Source organism: Argentina anserina, chromosome 1 (assembly GCF_933775445.1).
Source record: "Argentina anserina chromosome 1, drPotAnse1.1, whole genome shotgun sequence".
Taxonomy (NCBI): Eukaryota; Viridiplantae; Streptophyta; class Magnoliopsida; order Rosales; family Rosaceae; genus Argentina; species Argentina anserina.
The window spans coordinates 16,558,574-16,572,527 of record NC_065872.1 but is presented as its reverse complement, the minus strand read 5'-3'; the positions used below and the strand labels follow the sequence as shown (position 1 = coordinate 16,572,527).

At 38.2% G+C, this 13,954-nt stretch overlaps 2 protein-coding genes across 6 annotated transcripts; one reads left to right on the top strand and one right to left on the bottom strand.

The window, feature by feature from the left end:
- Positions 1 to 4,244: 4,244 nt before the first annotated feature.
- Positions 4,245 to 8,702, top strand: LOC126796901 (CBS domain-containing protein CBSCBSPB3). 3 transcript variants are annotated; one of them, XM_050523616.1, is made up of 14 exons: positions 4,247 to 4,505; positions 4,663 to 4,831; positions 4,917 to 5,049; positions 5,169 to 5,339; positions 5,458 to 5,536; positions 5,650 to 5,763; positions 5,892 to 5,958; positions 6,075 to 6,180; positions 6,255 to 6,316; positions 6,496 to 6,602; positions 6,784 to 6,914; positions 7,312 to 7,394; positions 7,498 to 7,587; positions 8,221 to 8,702. In XM_050523616.1, exons 1-14 carry the CDS (start codon positions 4,387 to 4,389, stop codon positions 8,392 to 8,394), a joined length of 1,605 nt encoding a protein of 534 aa, XP_050379573.1. In that variant the 5' UTR covers positions 4,247 to 4,386; the 3' UTR covers positions 8,395 to 8,702. The 3 variants fall into 3 exon arrangements, with proteins under 3 accessions (XP_050379586.1, XP_050379573.1, XP_050379580.1); XM_050523623.1 differs by having other exon boundaries at positions 4,248 to 4,505; positions 6,258 to 6,316; positions 8,221 to 8,701; XM_050523629.1 differs by lacking the exons at positions 7,312 to 7,394; positions 7,498 to 7,587; positions 8,221 to 8,702 and adding an exon at positions 7,025 to 7,289 and having other exon boundaries at positions 4,245 to 4,505.
- An 80-nt stretch (positions 8,703 to 8,782) lies between these two features.
- LOC126796811 (uncharacterized) lies at positions 8,783 to 12,330 on the bottom strand. Of its 3 annotated transcripts, none has more exons than XM_050523553.1 (4): positions 12,259 to 12,330; positions 11,572 to 11,686; positions 11,271 to 11,360; positions 8,783 to 11,059 (listed from the first exon to the last, which is right to left on the bottom strand). In XM_050523553.1, exons 2-4 carry the CDS (start codon positions 11,674 to 11,676, stop codon positions 9,026 to 9,028), a joined length of 2,229 nt encoding a protein of 742 aa, XP_050379510.1. In that variant the 5' UTR covers positions 11,677 to 11,686; positions 12,259 to 12,330; the 3' UTR covers positions 8,783 to 9,025. The 3 variants fall into 3 exon arrangements, with proteins under 3 accessions (XP_050379510.1, XP_050379502.1, XP_050379496.1); XM_050523545.1 differs by lacking the exon at positions 12,259 to 12,330 and adding an exon at positions 11,769 to 11,895; XM_050523539.1 differs by lacking the exon at positions 12,259 to 12,330 and having other exon boundaries at positions 11,572 to 11,914.
- Between the last annotated feature and the right edge of the window lie 1,624 nt (positions 12,331 to 13,954).

Sequence of the window (13,954 nt, the reverse complement as noted above, 5' to 3'; positions counted from 1 at the left end):
TTTTGCATGGGGATATGTAATGATGTTGCATGCAGCGACACTTATTCGTTTCAGACCCACAACTTGCCAAGCGTTTAGTGCGTACCAGATGGTCACTGGATACAGTCCCAACGTTCTTTTCACTAACGCCTATTTGGTTAAAGTTATTTATGTGCCTCTATTGTAGCTATCTCAATAGGTCTACTTGAAATGATTAAGTATTCTGGTTCGTTATGATTTATGAATCACCAACATTTGTCCGCTATTTTCCAATCTACAACCGTTGATCTCTATCCTGCGATATTTGCAGACGGTCACTTTGATGAGACATACTTCCCATCGTTAGGGGGAGATATGGAATGATCCCATTCTGGTTTTAACGCCAGGAATTGACGTGGTGTGGCACTATGTCTCATTAAGGTCCCGCACTACTCAAAGTGAGCAAATGTGCAACGCATTATCGACCTCCAGAAAGTCAAAGATTCGATGCTCAATGACTTTACCGATATTGTGAAAGTGACGAGATCGCACATAAATACTGTGATGTGCCGGTAAGGTTGGGACTCTCAGAATATGAGAGAATTTCATATGACCTGGTCCTAGCACCGTTGGCACCATCCCTGACAGTGGGAAGGAAGCCGGCGATGGCACCATCGTACGTTGTGGTGTTGTCGGCGCCCGTGGTATTGCACCACAAAACAAGGGCGGCAAACGCAAAGATGGACTAGTAAGGGTCATAGCTTCGGTCTTGGCTCCTGCCTAGATGAGGGGGAGACCATTATTCTCTGGAATCAAAACCAGAAAAAACGAAGTGCGTAGGCACAAGTATTTCGCCCATCATCAAGAGATATTCTCTAAACATGTGTATCAACTAAGCTTCTGTGGGACGCTACAGACTCCTTTTGTTGATATTAGAGAAGAATAGAAATCTCACAAATTGATCATATACATCGCGCGCGTGTGTTTAATGGATTGATCTCCCATGATTGATGATGTATTTGCTTATGCTCTTATTCCGTTGTAAAGCATCAACGATGAGCAACTTGACCGAAGTGGAAAGAATCAATACAGGCTGAACTAGACTTGTTATGTTGGTCGTTGTTCGTAAGTGTAATGAGAAAGATGAAGTCATGCAATATTTGCTGAACTTATGGCGCAAAGATTGTCTCATTATCCTAGTATTGACTACGATGAGTTATATTCTCTCGTTATGGACATAATTGCTTTCTGCTACTTGATCAGTAGTAGTGTCCATGAAAACTGATTTGCAGCATATGATAGTGGTCATAGAATATTTGTAAAGGGATCTTGACGCAGATATGAGAGTGCCTGAGGGACTTTAAATGCCTCTAGACCACGGAGAGCTTATGTAATCAGATTGCGACGTTCGAGAGAACGTAGTACAATCGGTTGCAAGAACTCATACCCATATGTGTTCATATGAAGCTAATTCTTGATTCTCTATTCCGTCTAAGTATAGATGATGAAGAGATTGAATGAGCTATACATTCATACATGTTAGTGTTGTTGGGACACTATTGCTTTCATTATGACGTGATTAACTATGCACCTATGCATTGTCATTGGACTTGCATTGCTTATTTGACATAGGTTTAGTTCTACACTTAGTGAACCAACACAAATCCTATCCACACCAACGCCGCCAGCAGCTCCAGCAACATCAACGTACGCCTTGGTGTAGCAGTCGACACTAGTAGCGTAGAGGATGCGTACGGTTCCGTATTGGACCAAAATCAGTCCTTCATTGGTCCATTCCCCCATTCTTTTCGCGAAAGACACATTAAATGTGACAAATCAGAATCTGTCCAGTTTCGTAGGTCAACTTCAACGAGACTTACAGGACAGCTCGCTCGATGAAATATGGTGAAATTAGTACCGTTGGAAAGGTCTATGTGTCTACTTTGAAGGGATATCAACCTTTCGTTCATAGCTATCATATTGAGTGAGTTATGGCCGTTTTAACAAATTAGGACAGTCCTGTCTGGAAATTTGCAAGTCAGTCAACTTCGACAGAGCATTGTGAACTGCTCCGATCGGATGAGGTTGTGAACCTTATGTCACTGGAAAGCCACGGGTGTCTACTTTTCAAAATATTTTACGGTTCACTGATACCTATTTTGACGAAGAAGTTATGGCCGTTTAAGTGAGTGAAGGTCATTCTATCCGAGAATCTGATTTTCATTGCAAACTCTTGTTTTGAGTTGTTATGCAATCTTGTTTCCTAAAATCTAAATTTGGCTAAGTATAGCATGTATGATCTAAGGATGTGTGGCTAGATTAATGATTAATCATTAGCCCAAAACTACGTTTGAGAAGCATGTAATGAACGTTGTATACGTTGTTCTTTGTACTCCATGATTATGGTACTAATCAGGGGGAGTTGTTTCGTAGACTTCAGGGAGAGTCTACCTCACATGATGCTATCAAATGTAGACGGTGCGTTGTGCTTTTTTTCCCTTCGATCAAGCTTTTGTTTTTACCCAAGAGGTTTTTATTTTGCTTGACAAGGTTTTTACCGAGGCAACGATGTGTGCACCATGCAACCTAGGCATGCGACACAAGGGGGAGTGTTCCGGGAGAATTACTATTCTACCCTTATGTGTGTCTTAGCCTAATAGGTTTCATGTTAGGAGATAGATTATCATCTCCGTAATAGATTAGGACTCCGAATCCTACGGGATTGTGGTTTTGTAATGCCTATATATAGGCCCCCATATCATTCAATAATACACAATTATTTCATCCTGAAATAGTAACATCTATTTTGATTATAAATTAATTAAAAAAATCAATTCATTCCTTAATTTTCACCAAAAAATAGAAAATTCTATTTTAGAATTTCAAACAAGGTAATTCATGTACGAAAATTCTGATTTTTCATTTAATTAGATTTCATCTTCTTACAGTCCAAAAAAAAGTTCATCTTCTTCATTTTTTTCTTCATCAATGTCATCGATATTATATATATATATATATATATTTCATTTTGTTTATTATTTTCATGTTTGAAGAATATGAAAAGAACAACCTATATATTTATTATTTTATTAACAGTAATCGATATGAATGACCTATGATTTTTTAGACTGACCCGACATGAACATTTAGAAGATGTCAATGTAAATCAATCAATATATTAATCACACTAAATAGTAGCCCTATATAGCAATATAATGAGAGTATTTGATGATTTTTTTATTTAAGGGCATTTTAGGTTCTTTATATGGTGTATTTAGTAAAAATATTGGAATATAAATTTAAATTGGTTATGTATTGAGTATGAGTGTGTATTTAGAGATTTAAGGTGTGTATTTAAAATTTTTCAAAAGTTATACAAATATAATTAAACTTGGTATTGGATGATTAAAGCAAATGGTAATCGTGGATTGGATATTGGGAATTATAATTCTTAATATAACCGAGGAGCTGTGCATGCAGATAATCAAACCAAAGGAAACATCAAAACAGAAAAGCAAGATGGGTTCATCTCACCATTGTAGGAATCGTGGATCACCGAATTCTCTTGTGCTTTTCGGCGACAACGAATAACAAACTAAAGAAAGCCAAAAGATTCGGGTTTGGTACACTGTAGTAATTCATTATTGACAAACTTGGTTTGGAGTTTTGTTGCACGGTTTATTCAAAAAAGGTTGATCCAAAAAGGTTTTAACTAGACCACCATATTTTATGATTGAGTCTTCGATTTCTCGTTACAAGTATATATGTATTTGGTTGAAGTTGTAGATAGCACATTTGCGTTTTTATTTCCTGATTTTCTTAACATTTTTGTATTTATACATTTCGCATGTATTTGATTAACGTTGCAGGCCGCATCACGTTTTTTTTTGGATAAATGAGGACCAAAACTACCCAACAACACAAACAGAAGTACATTCTTGAATTTAGAAAGCACAAGTTGCTCTATAACATGCACTCTAATCTCAGCATCAGCGAATCAGCGACCTGGTTACTCTCACGATAGATGTGTTTAAGCTCAAAATGAAAAAAAAAAAAAAACCTTAATGCAGCTTGACAGCTCAAATGAATTTAAATGTGAGCCTTAGCCTTAGGTGTTGATTAAATTCATAATAGATTATATTTTTGTCTTTTACTCCTACTCTGCCTTTGCTTTTCAAACTGAAATGGTTTAATTTGAAACAGTAACAAAAGGTGGGAGAATTGGCCTTTAAGGTAAACCCTGTCCCTCTCTCTCTCTCTCTCTCTCTCTCTCTCTCTCTCTCTCAAACACTTTGAGGAAGACGGTTGGAGAACTTGGAGCCACCACACCCAACCCTCCCCTTCCTCTCTTCTTCTCATCTCCACCACCCTCTCCTCACTTCAGATTACCCACAACAAAAAGAACCCTAATTTATTACACTGAGAGAGATGAGCAGCCAAGTTGGCGTCAGAAGGCCCAGTCTCACCCAGAAGCGCGGCCCCTCCACCGTCACCAAGAAGCCACTCCCATCCGAGAACGGCGGCTCCTCCTCTCCTCCTGCCCTTGGGTAAATTCCCCATTTTGCCCCATTTCTTCAAAAATGGTTCCTTTGTGATAAAAATCGATTCTTTATCAACATTTGGTTAGAAAGATTGTTGCTTGGAGGTTTTGGTTGTAATTAAGGACTTAAAGTTGGTTTTTTTTTAATGATGAAAACTTTGAAGGGCTGCTGGGGGAGAGAGGACAGTGAAGAAGCTGAGGTTGTCGAAAGCGCTAACTATCCCGGAGGGGACGACTGTATCGGATGCTTGCCGGAGGATGGCTGCTCGGCGTGTGGACGCTGTGCTTTTGACTGATGCTAATGCATTGCTTTCTGGAATTGTGACTGACAAGGTTCGTGTTGGAAATGTTGGTTTTTTTGTGAGCTGAATTTTGACTACTGTAGTGACTTTGGTTGGAGTGTATACTTTTTTTTAAGGATATTGCCACTAGAGTCATTGCGGAGGGATTGAGACCGGAGAACACTACTGTGTCGAAGATCATGACGAGGAATCCTATTTTTGTTAATGCTGACTCGTTGGCCATGGAAGCTCTGCAGAAGATGATCCAGGGTTGGTTTTGTTCTTTTCTGTGTGTGATGAGTGTTTGTTTTAATATGTGCTTCTTACTTCATCGAGGCTTTTTATTTGTATGACGCCGCTTTATTTTAATGTGTTATGCTTGTTAACAGGTAAATTTAGGCACCTTCCTGTTGTAGAGAATGGTGAAGTTATTGCGCTGCTGGATATTACAAAATGCCTCTATGATGCTATTGCGAGAATGGAAAAGGCGGCTGAGCAGGGTAGTGCTATTGCTGCTGCAGTCGAAGGAGTTGAACGCCAGTGTGGAGCAAATTTTTCTGGTATGTATTTACGTTTGGATGCTAATGATTTACTTATGTGTCAGATGAGGGTTGCTTCCTACATTAGGGACTATGTTTGTGTTACTTTATTTTTCACTGTTTGATTTACTTTTTTCAGCTCCATATGCTTTTCTGGAAACTTTGAGGGAGCGAATGTTCAAGCCTTCATTGTCAACCATCATTGGTGAAAACACAAAGTATATGGTCTTGCTATCTGGTTCTTTGTTCTTTTTTGAATGCATGCAATTTAGCTTCTAATTTATCGTCACTAGTTAGTTTTCATTTAAAAATTGTGGCTTTATCTTTTCAGGGTTGCTATTGTATCCCCATCAGATCCTGTCTATGTTGCGGCAAAAAGGATGCGGGACTTTCGGGTTAATTCAGTTATAATTATAATGGGGAACAAGATTCAAGGGATACTCACGTAATATTCTCACCCCAATTCATTTATATAAAAATCTTTCAATTAGTTCTACTTCTCCTGTTTTTTCCCGCCATATATGTGTGTACAATAAACAAATGTATATGAGGTTTGCTTTTGACTGACTGCAGTTCAAAGGATATCTTAATGCGAGTCGTGGCACAAAATCTTTCTCCTGAATTGACTCTGGTTGAAAAGGTAAATTAAACCACTTTTTTTATAGTTATTTATTTACTAAATTGACTCTGGTCACACACTTCTACATCCCTATGACTATCTGATTAAACACTTTGATGTCCAAATCAATTTCTAAGGTAATGACGCCAAACCCCGAATGTGCCACATTAGATACCACAATTCTTGATGCGCTGCACATAATGCATGAAGGGAAGTTCTTGCATCTTCCTGTTTTAGACAGAGGTTAGCCATTACTCCTTTAGCTACAGATTTTGAATGCACATGTAAACTATTGAGTATTGACATCTGTTGTTCAGCAGATGAATCTGTTGCTGCCTGTGTGGATGTTCTCCAGATAACTCACGCAGCAATCTCTATGGTAAAGTCTTTACAGGATCCATCAATTTCATATTTCTGTCTTTCCTTTTGAGTTTTGACACAGAAGATATTGATTCTTCCTTCAAATGATTTTATTCTTCTATTTTATATCATAAAGTTTTCCCCAAATTTTATTATATATTTATCTGATTAAGTAGTGTTGTTTGTGTCTTTTCTTAGGTCGAAAGTAGTTCAGGAACTGTTAATGATATGGCGAACACAATGATGCAAAAGTTCTGGGATTCAGCACTTGCTTTAGAGCCACCTGATGATACTGATACTCACAGGTATGCAAGTTTTTAAAAAATGTCATTTTATCAAGTTAAAATAAAAATAAATGCTGATGCAGTAGTTTGATTCAATAGATAGTCATTTGGGGATAAATGTTTTGGAAATGCTTTGAGAATGAGAAAAAGATATGTTCACAAATCCATATTGCACAAGTGTAACTTAAAACTATGTTTGCAGTGAAATGTCTGCAATGATGGCTTCTGATGCGGGAGAACAGGCCAAGTTTAATTATCCTTCTCTTGGTCTTGGAAATTCATTTGCTTTCAAGTTTGAAGATCGAAAAGGTCGAGTGCATCGATTCAATAGTGGTGAGTAATGGTCTGACTGAAAAAAAAAATCATTGCAAGGATAGATAACATGGGGCTCTTTGTTTTAATACATGATATTATGTCTTTGCCAACTAAAATATCATGTGCAGTGTCCGGCGTTAAGAAGGTGTTGTGAAATACAATGTGCTGTATTGTAATATTGGTATCTGTGGCCCGGTCAAGTTTCTATATTTGCTGCTGGTGAGATGGCTGATATTGGTAGTGTCACTGTACATGGGAAGGGGTGGCATCAGTTCAGCACTCTGTTTTCAGTGAATTGACACTGATATTGGACATGATTGATCCTTTTGTCCTTGTAGATCTATAAGAATTGCATTCTCAACCCCCATGATGATCCATTTGTTTGACTTAATATATCCTAATCACTCCTTGTCAGGCATTGAAAATTTAGATGAGCTTGTATCTGCTGTCATGCAAAGGACTGGTGGTGCTAAGGATAATGATCGTCCTCAGATTTTGGTAATTCTCTTGAGCTACTTTAGATATGTATTATCGATTTTGCTTAGAAGCTCTCTTTTATACTCCAGTAACCTGTTCTTTTTTTTTTTTTTTAATCTTACAGTATGAAGATGATGAAGGTGATAGAGTTTTACTTGCAAGTGATGATGATCTTGTTAGCGCTGTCAGCCATGCTCGAGCAGTGGGGCAGAAGGTAGTGTTGAACTGTTTATGCTTCCTTATTATTATTATTATTATTATTTATCAAAGAGGTTTTGTTTTTTTTGAAGTTATTGGTCATAGAACAACAAGTTCTCAACCTGCATCTCTTCTTTCTTTTTTCTTTCTTTTTTAATTATGGGTTAACAGTAATCAAATAAAGTAAAAATTTAAGCTTCAGTGTTCTCATATGCTCATCAGTAATATGTTGCGGAAATTCTAGAGATTTTCAATTTCTTCTCTGGACTCCCATCTTCTCCTTGAATCTTTAAATTGCAGTGGTCATGGTTGACCACTAATTGGGTGAGGATAAAGTAGGAATTATTGGGGTTCATTCAGACTTTTTTGTCCATGGCTGTTATTACTGACTGCAAGTTCTATATATGTAAGTTACTGATTTATGAACCAGTTATTAGTGGAAAAAGAAAAAAGACAGAACTGTTGTAGTCTTCTAGTAGTTATCGTTACGGGGGCTGCATAACTCTAATCGAAGAGGAGGAAAAAATTTTAGGGTAGCGCCTAGTGGCACTATTACTGAATCTTAATCTATTGTGCCAGACACAGCTCCTGAGCCGTGCATTTTCATATTTTTGATGTGATCGTTTTCCTATTACTCTATCTCTGTCAGGTCCTGAGGTTGCATCTGGATTTCTCCGATTCTGGGCAGCAAACCACATCCCAATTGAGTAAAACCACAACCCAGAAAATGGGATGGACATATTCCCACACTGGAATTTTGGCAGGTGTTTGTGCTTTGACTGGCTTTGGCTTGATGGTCTACATAAGGCGCACTAGTCTGTAATGACTGTTACTGGTTCATTGAAAGAAAACATCTAGGATTAGTGAGATGACTTGCTGAAGAGCCTTGCCAATCAAGTTGGCGGAGGTTTAAGATGAATACATTTTGATTAATATCACCTGCAGAAGCAAGTGCTATATAATAGACAAAATAATGTCCTCTAGAATACAGTGAGCCAAAACATGATTGGCAAAACTGGTATATTTTTTGGTCGTTAGGATCCAGATTCATGTCCCTTTTTTAAGGTGAAAGTAATTAAGAAAGGACTGTTTCAGGTCTTGGTGTAGTTAGGCACTTGGAAAGAAGTCATGCATATGTTCCTGAGTTCCTCATTCCTTGCAATTTGAATGTCTCAAATGGTTCTAATGATTTGCAAACTAAATCTTCAAAGACTACGTTTGCAATTGCTTCTGACTAAACTCAATACAAAAGGTTTCTGCTCTATGTACATGAAAATGAAAATGTGTCAAAAAAAAGTTTGCCGGTCTATGAGAGACCTTGGCATTCATTCAGTGGTCATATCTTCTTCAGTAAGACATGTGAAGCTTAATGCCAAATATCCCTACTGTACTTTTCTATGTTGAAGTGGTCTGGAGAATACATGCCTCAATGTGTAAATGCAGACTGATATTACTCATCTCTTCATTGGTAGTTTTGGCCTTTTGTTGGCAAATCCTACTTTCACACGTCCTCTGTTAGGTAGCTTAACTCCACCACCTCGAGACGTCTGCCACCAAGGCAACTTGTTCACAACCTTCCTCTTATTGAGGCCGGGAGGCTGACGAAGTCCGATCCCTCCTTTCGACTTCTTTGAATGCTTAACGTGCCTCATTAACCCTTTCACGAGTGCATGAAAATTCCCACCCTTGTTCTTATTTGACCTGTTTTTCACTGCTAGTGATTTTTTGACCCCTTCTGCTTGACCATGATCATTCCTGCCATGCTTCTGTTTGTGGTAAAACATTTTCTGCACCTTCTTCCAGGTCGAACCATCATTGCCATGATGGTGATGGTGATGATGATGATGGTGGTGATGGTGGTGAAAGATGAGTCCCAACTTGTTCTTGATCTTCTTCAGCCTCCCAATAGATTTCTCCGGATATTTTTTATGGCTATAGTCACTCTCTATAGAATCTGTCAATCTACTTCTATCCTCTGATGAGTGATAGCTACTACTTATACTCTTCTGCAAGTTACTTTCAGTTTCGGATGAATCACCATTTCTTGGACTCCAAGATTCGTCAGAATAATAGGTTCGACTACTACCACTGCTTTCATTTCGGTTACCTGTCCATGTTGACAAACTGTGTGAACTTGAGATGCTACTCTCCTCCTCCTCCTCCTCCGACTCTTCCTGACGCGGCATGATTCTTCTCCCTAAACCGACATGTGACATCTTACGGGTCTTTGTTCTCTTACTTGGCATGTCATCGTCTAAAAACACTGGCCTCAGCATTGTTTGATCATGCGTCTTTGCTGTCTTCAGTCTCCTTGTCTGACTCGTATTTTTACCAAGCCCACCTCCAAGTGAAGATACTGTGGATCCCATTGACTGTGGTGGCATTGATGAATTATAGCTCAAAACCACTTTTCTTGCCTTTTGATTCTGGAGAAGACTGGTTTCTGATGTTTGAACAGGGGTGGCAACTGTCTTCAACTGCTGGGGAGGCTTCATAGTTACCTCATTACTCGGTGAGACTCTTGGGCCATCAACATAACACAGCATCATATTGTTTTTCTGACTTGATGAACGATTCAGAGATCCAAATCTCTTCATATAAAATTCCTCTGTAGAATCTTGTCCCCCAGGAACAGACTCAGCAGACTTCCCATGCTTTTGCAACAGTTTAGTGAACTGAGTGCCTTTCCCCAATGAAGACTGTCCCATCTCAGTCTGATTCGTCTCTTCTCTAGTAACGGCCTCCTCTTTCCTCTGTTCATCAACAGGACTAACTGAAATGTTAAGCTTGAATGGAACATGTTCATCACCTTTATTATTGATAGAAGAATGTGCCAAGTCAGAACTCAACTTCAAAGCCAAAATGGAGGACTCAATTAGTCTGATTGCGTTTGTTACAACTTCAGTGAAATGATCACCATCATCCAAGTTTTTCTTCATTTCACCTGTTGGAATATATCCAACTTCTTGCTTGACAGTGCTGGATGTTAGAGACGCTGATGAAAGATAAGTTCTGTTGACAATAGAGTTCTCTCTCCCTATGGTATTGGATTTTTGTAATCTCTTAGCATGCTCATCAACACAACTGACACTGTCACTAGCCTGGTCACGGTGCCGATCTAGATCCTGACGAATTTTGGCTGGCACCTCGGTTCTGGCATTGGACACTGTTGCCTCCTTGATTGAGTACTGTTTCTTCAATTCTTTTGCTATGCAGGTCCGACACCGTTTCTTTTTGTATTGAGGCGCATCTGACAAGGTGCTTACTATAGACCCTGAAACTGCACTCTCACACTTGACTGGATACTGCTCATCCTTTTCTGAAGTGATCATGTTGCTTTTAAAATCCTTTCCATTGCTCATGACAACATCTTGAGAAACTTTTACTGTATCTGGTGAAAGAGGAGATTGTAACTTAGGCATTCCCCTTTGTTGCTCTATCTGAGAAGAGCAAGGCGTGTTCTCAACAACTGATTGCGCTTCTATGATCTGCAATCACACACCCACATTAGAAACAGTCACCACAGGACAAATCTAGTTTTTGCTTTACAACTCCAAGTTCATGCACCTTGTTAGTTTAAAAAAGAACAAGAACAGGAAGCTCAAAGGAGAGCTCGTTTATTTTGGTTTTGGGTTAAAGAATATGAGACCATGAAGGAGACCAGTTCTGCATATAGTGAACACCAGTAGCTTAAAGTACCTTTAAATCAGTATGGAACATCTTCTCAGTAGCATCGTCCAAGAGGTGTTTGAAGAGTTTTCTCGCTCTCAGATCTAAAGTTTGGTGTACCTTCATGAACAAAATGGATATTAACGACCAAAAATTACATGGAAAGTCATCAAAGTTAAATGACATGACTGTACACTATCCCTGCGATTGAAAGGGTGCATCAGTTTCATTATATCAACAGAGAGAACAAATTCTAGAGTGTGGGATCACCAGTTATTTGAAATATGGTTGAAAAAAAAAAAAACAATGACCAGTTGCTAAGAATGCTTACATTCTTTGAATTAATATGTTGCAGATCATCGATGTTCTGAAGAAGTTCATATAATTGCCTCAAGGCATGGAGATTAGACAACGCTTCCACAAGATCCATGCTCATGGATTGGAACCTGCAACCATTTACACAACATAGAGCTGTAACAACACATAGGCGTACTGTAAACATTACAACCAAAGATGAAATGATACTACTTTCTTTTTTGTTAAAATGATCAGTTACACAGAAGACCACTTCTCTGCTCTATCATCCTAAAGTTTTTACTTCTAGCCAAATGTCCAATACTTTTTGTAAGGCAACAGAATTCATCAATCAAAATCAAGATGGCTCATAGTAGAGAGCAAATGTAAATCAAATGGAAACTATATCACACCTAAATTTTATTTATTTATTTATTTTCGCATAGGGGAGGTCATCAATTATGCAATTCGGCAATAGTATATGACAATTTGTCAAAAGTGCCATCATAAAGAAACATCACCCAATCAAAACCAAGATGTGTCATAGTAGATAGAGACTAGGACATTTCAACCTGAAATGATAACCATTATGCAATTCATCTTCAAACCCCTAAATGCACATATCAATATGACTTTCTTTGTTCTGTTGGAGCATATAAAAAAAAATTAACCCAAAAGAACCATTTTGTCTAGGATATATATATCTCTAGGTTCAAACGATTACCTTAAGAAGACAATGGAAATGGGTGTCGATTTCTAAAGTGAAGTCTACATAATACTGCAAATTTGATCAAGAATACCAAGAAGAATGAAAGTTTGAGGAAAATAAGGGGGGGGGGGGGGGGGGGAGAGAGAGAGAGAGAGAGAGAGAGAGAGAGAGAGAGAGAGCTGAATATATTGTAGTTGTTTACGCGCCTTTTGGGACCAAGGAAGGAAGGTGGCGGTGAACTGGTACGTCGGAAAATGCGAAAGGATGCGTCTTTTTCCAATGGAGGGCAATGGGTACGTCGGAACTGAAAAGAAGCAACTGGGTCGGGTGGGGTCGGGTTTGGGGTCGGCAGATGTTGGGTTTTTGTTGCGTGAGACCGTGAGTCACCATGTCCTTCTGGGTTGAAACTTGAAACTGAGAGAGCAAAGAGATTAGAGGGAAGAAGACTACCTACGAGTAATTTGATCTTTCTTCTTCTTCGTGCTTTTAGACGAAATGTAAAAGACAAGTTACCACTAACATGTTTCAATATTTCAATCCATGAATCTGGTAACTAATAAAGTAATAAATCTACAGATTTATTTTTTGCGACATTGTTGGGGTCAGTAACATTACGTTTGTGGGTGTATGAGATTGCAGAATATCAAACTATATGATTGCTTGCAATAATTGAAAGTTTTAGAATAATATATTCATAGATCACACATCTAAAATCCCTGACTACTTTAATGCAAAATTTTAAAAACGATATGCCATATGAGAATTAAGGTGAATATACTTTGGAAACTATCATATTATTACATGAATTTTAAAATCTGACATAATTTAAGTTTATTCCGTCTTATACCCCGTTGATATGTTTGATTTATGTTAGACCTTTGTGGGCAAATTCGTTTTTCCATTGATTAACTAAAATCTTTCCCAAAAAAAGTCTATTGAGATCTGTTGCTCAGTCAGATTAGATACTCCTAAGTGATATCTAGCTTAATTAACCCGCTCAATCCACTGCTCTTCGGCATCACGATGACCAATTTGCGATCAAATCTCTTGAGCATCATTGTAATTTTTCCCCACAAAAATTCAGGAAATAGAGAAGAAAAATGCTAAAATTGACTCCCTCTATCTCTACAATCAAACCAAATTACAATGGAAGGAAGAAACTCATGGGTCTAGAGGATTAGATGACACTCATTTCGAGGAGACAAATGTTCAGAGGCTCCATCAGAGGGCAAGAAGCCGATGAAAATGAAGAACAAGAAAACCCAATCTAGCATCTAAAAACAAAGAATTTGAATTGATAGTATTGAATTCGGTTGTAGGGTTGGGATTGAAAGGAAAGGTGGTGCTCGACTAAGTATATAGAAGAAAATAATTATGAAGAAAAGAAGTGTGTCGTTGGGTAGGAGTCTAGGAGATTGGAGAATTGCAATTTGCAAGTGAGGTGGTGAAAGTGAAGCCTTGGATGAAAATAGTCAAAAGACAATGAGGCATCAGGGAGAAGAAGAGAAATACTAATTTACCCTTTAAAAATTGGAAAGAAGTTACTAATTTACCCTTTAGAAATTGGAAGGAAGTAGCTAACTAATGGTGTTAGTAACAACATGTACTAAAACTATGTTAAGTTTGTAAGATCATGTACTAATCTGATAGTTTTGAAATTTGAATAACCTTAATTCTTAGTGAATGATAACTCATGTACTGTTCTTAATAT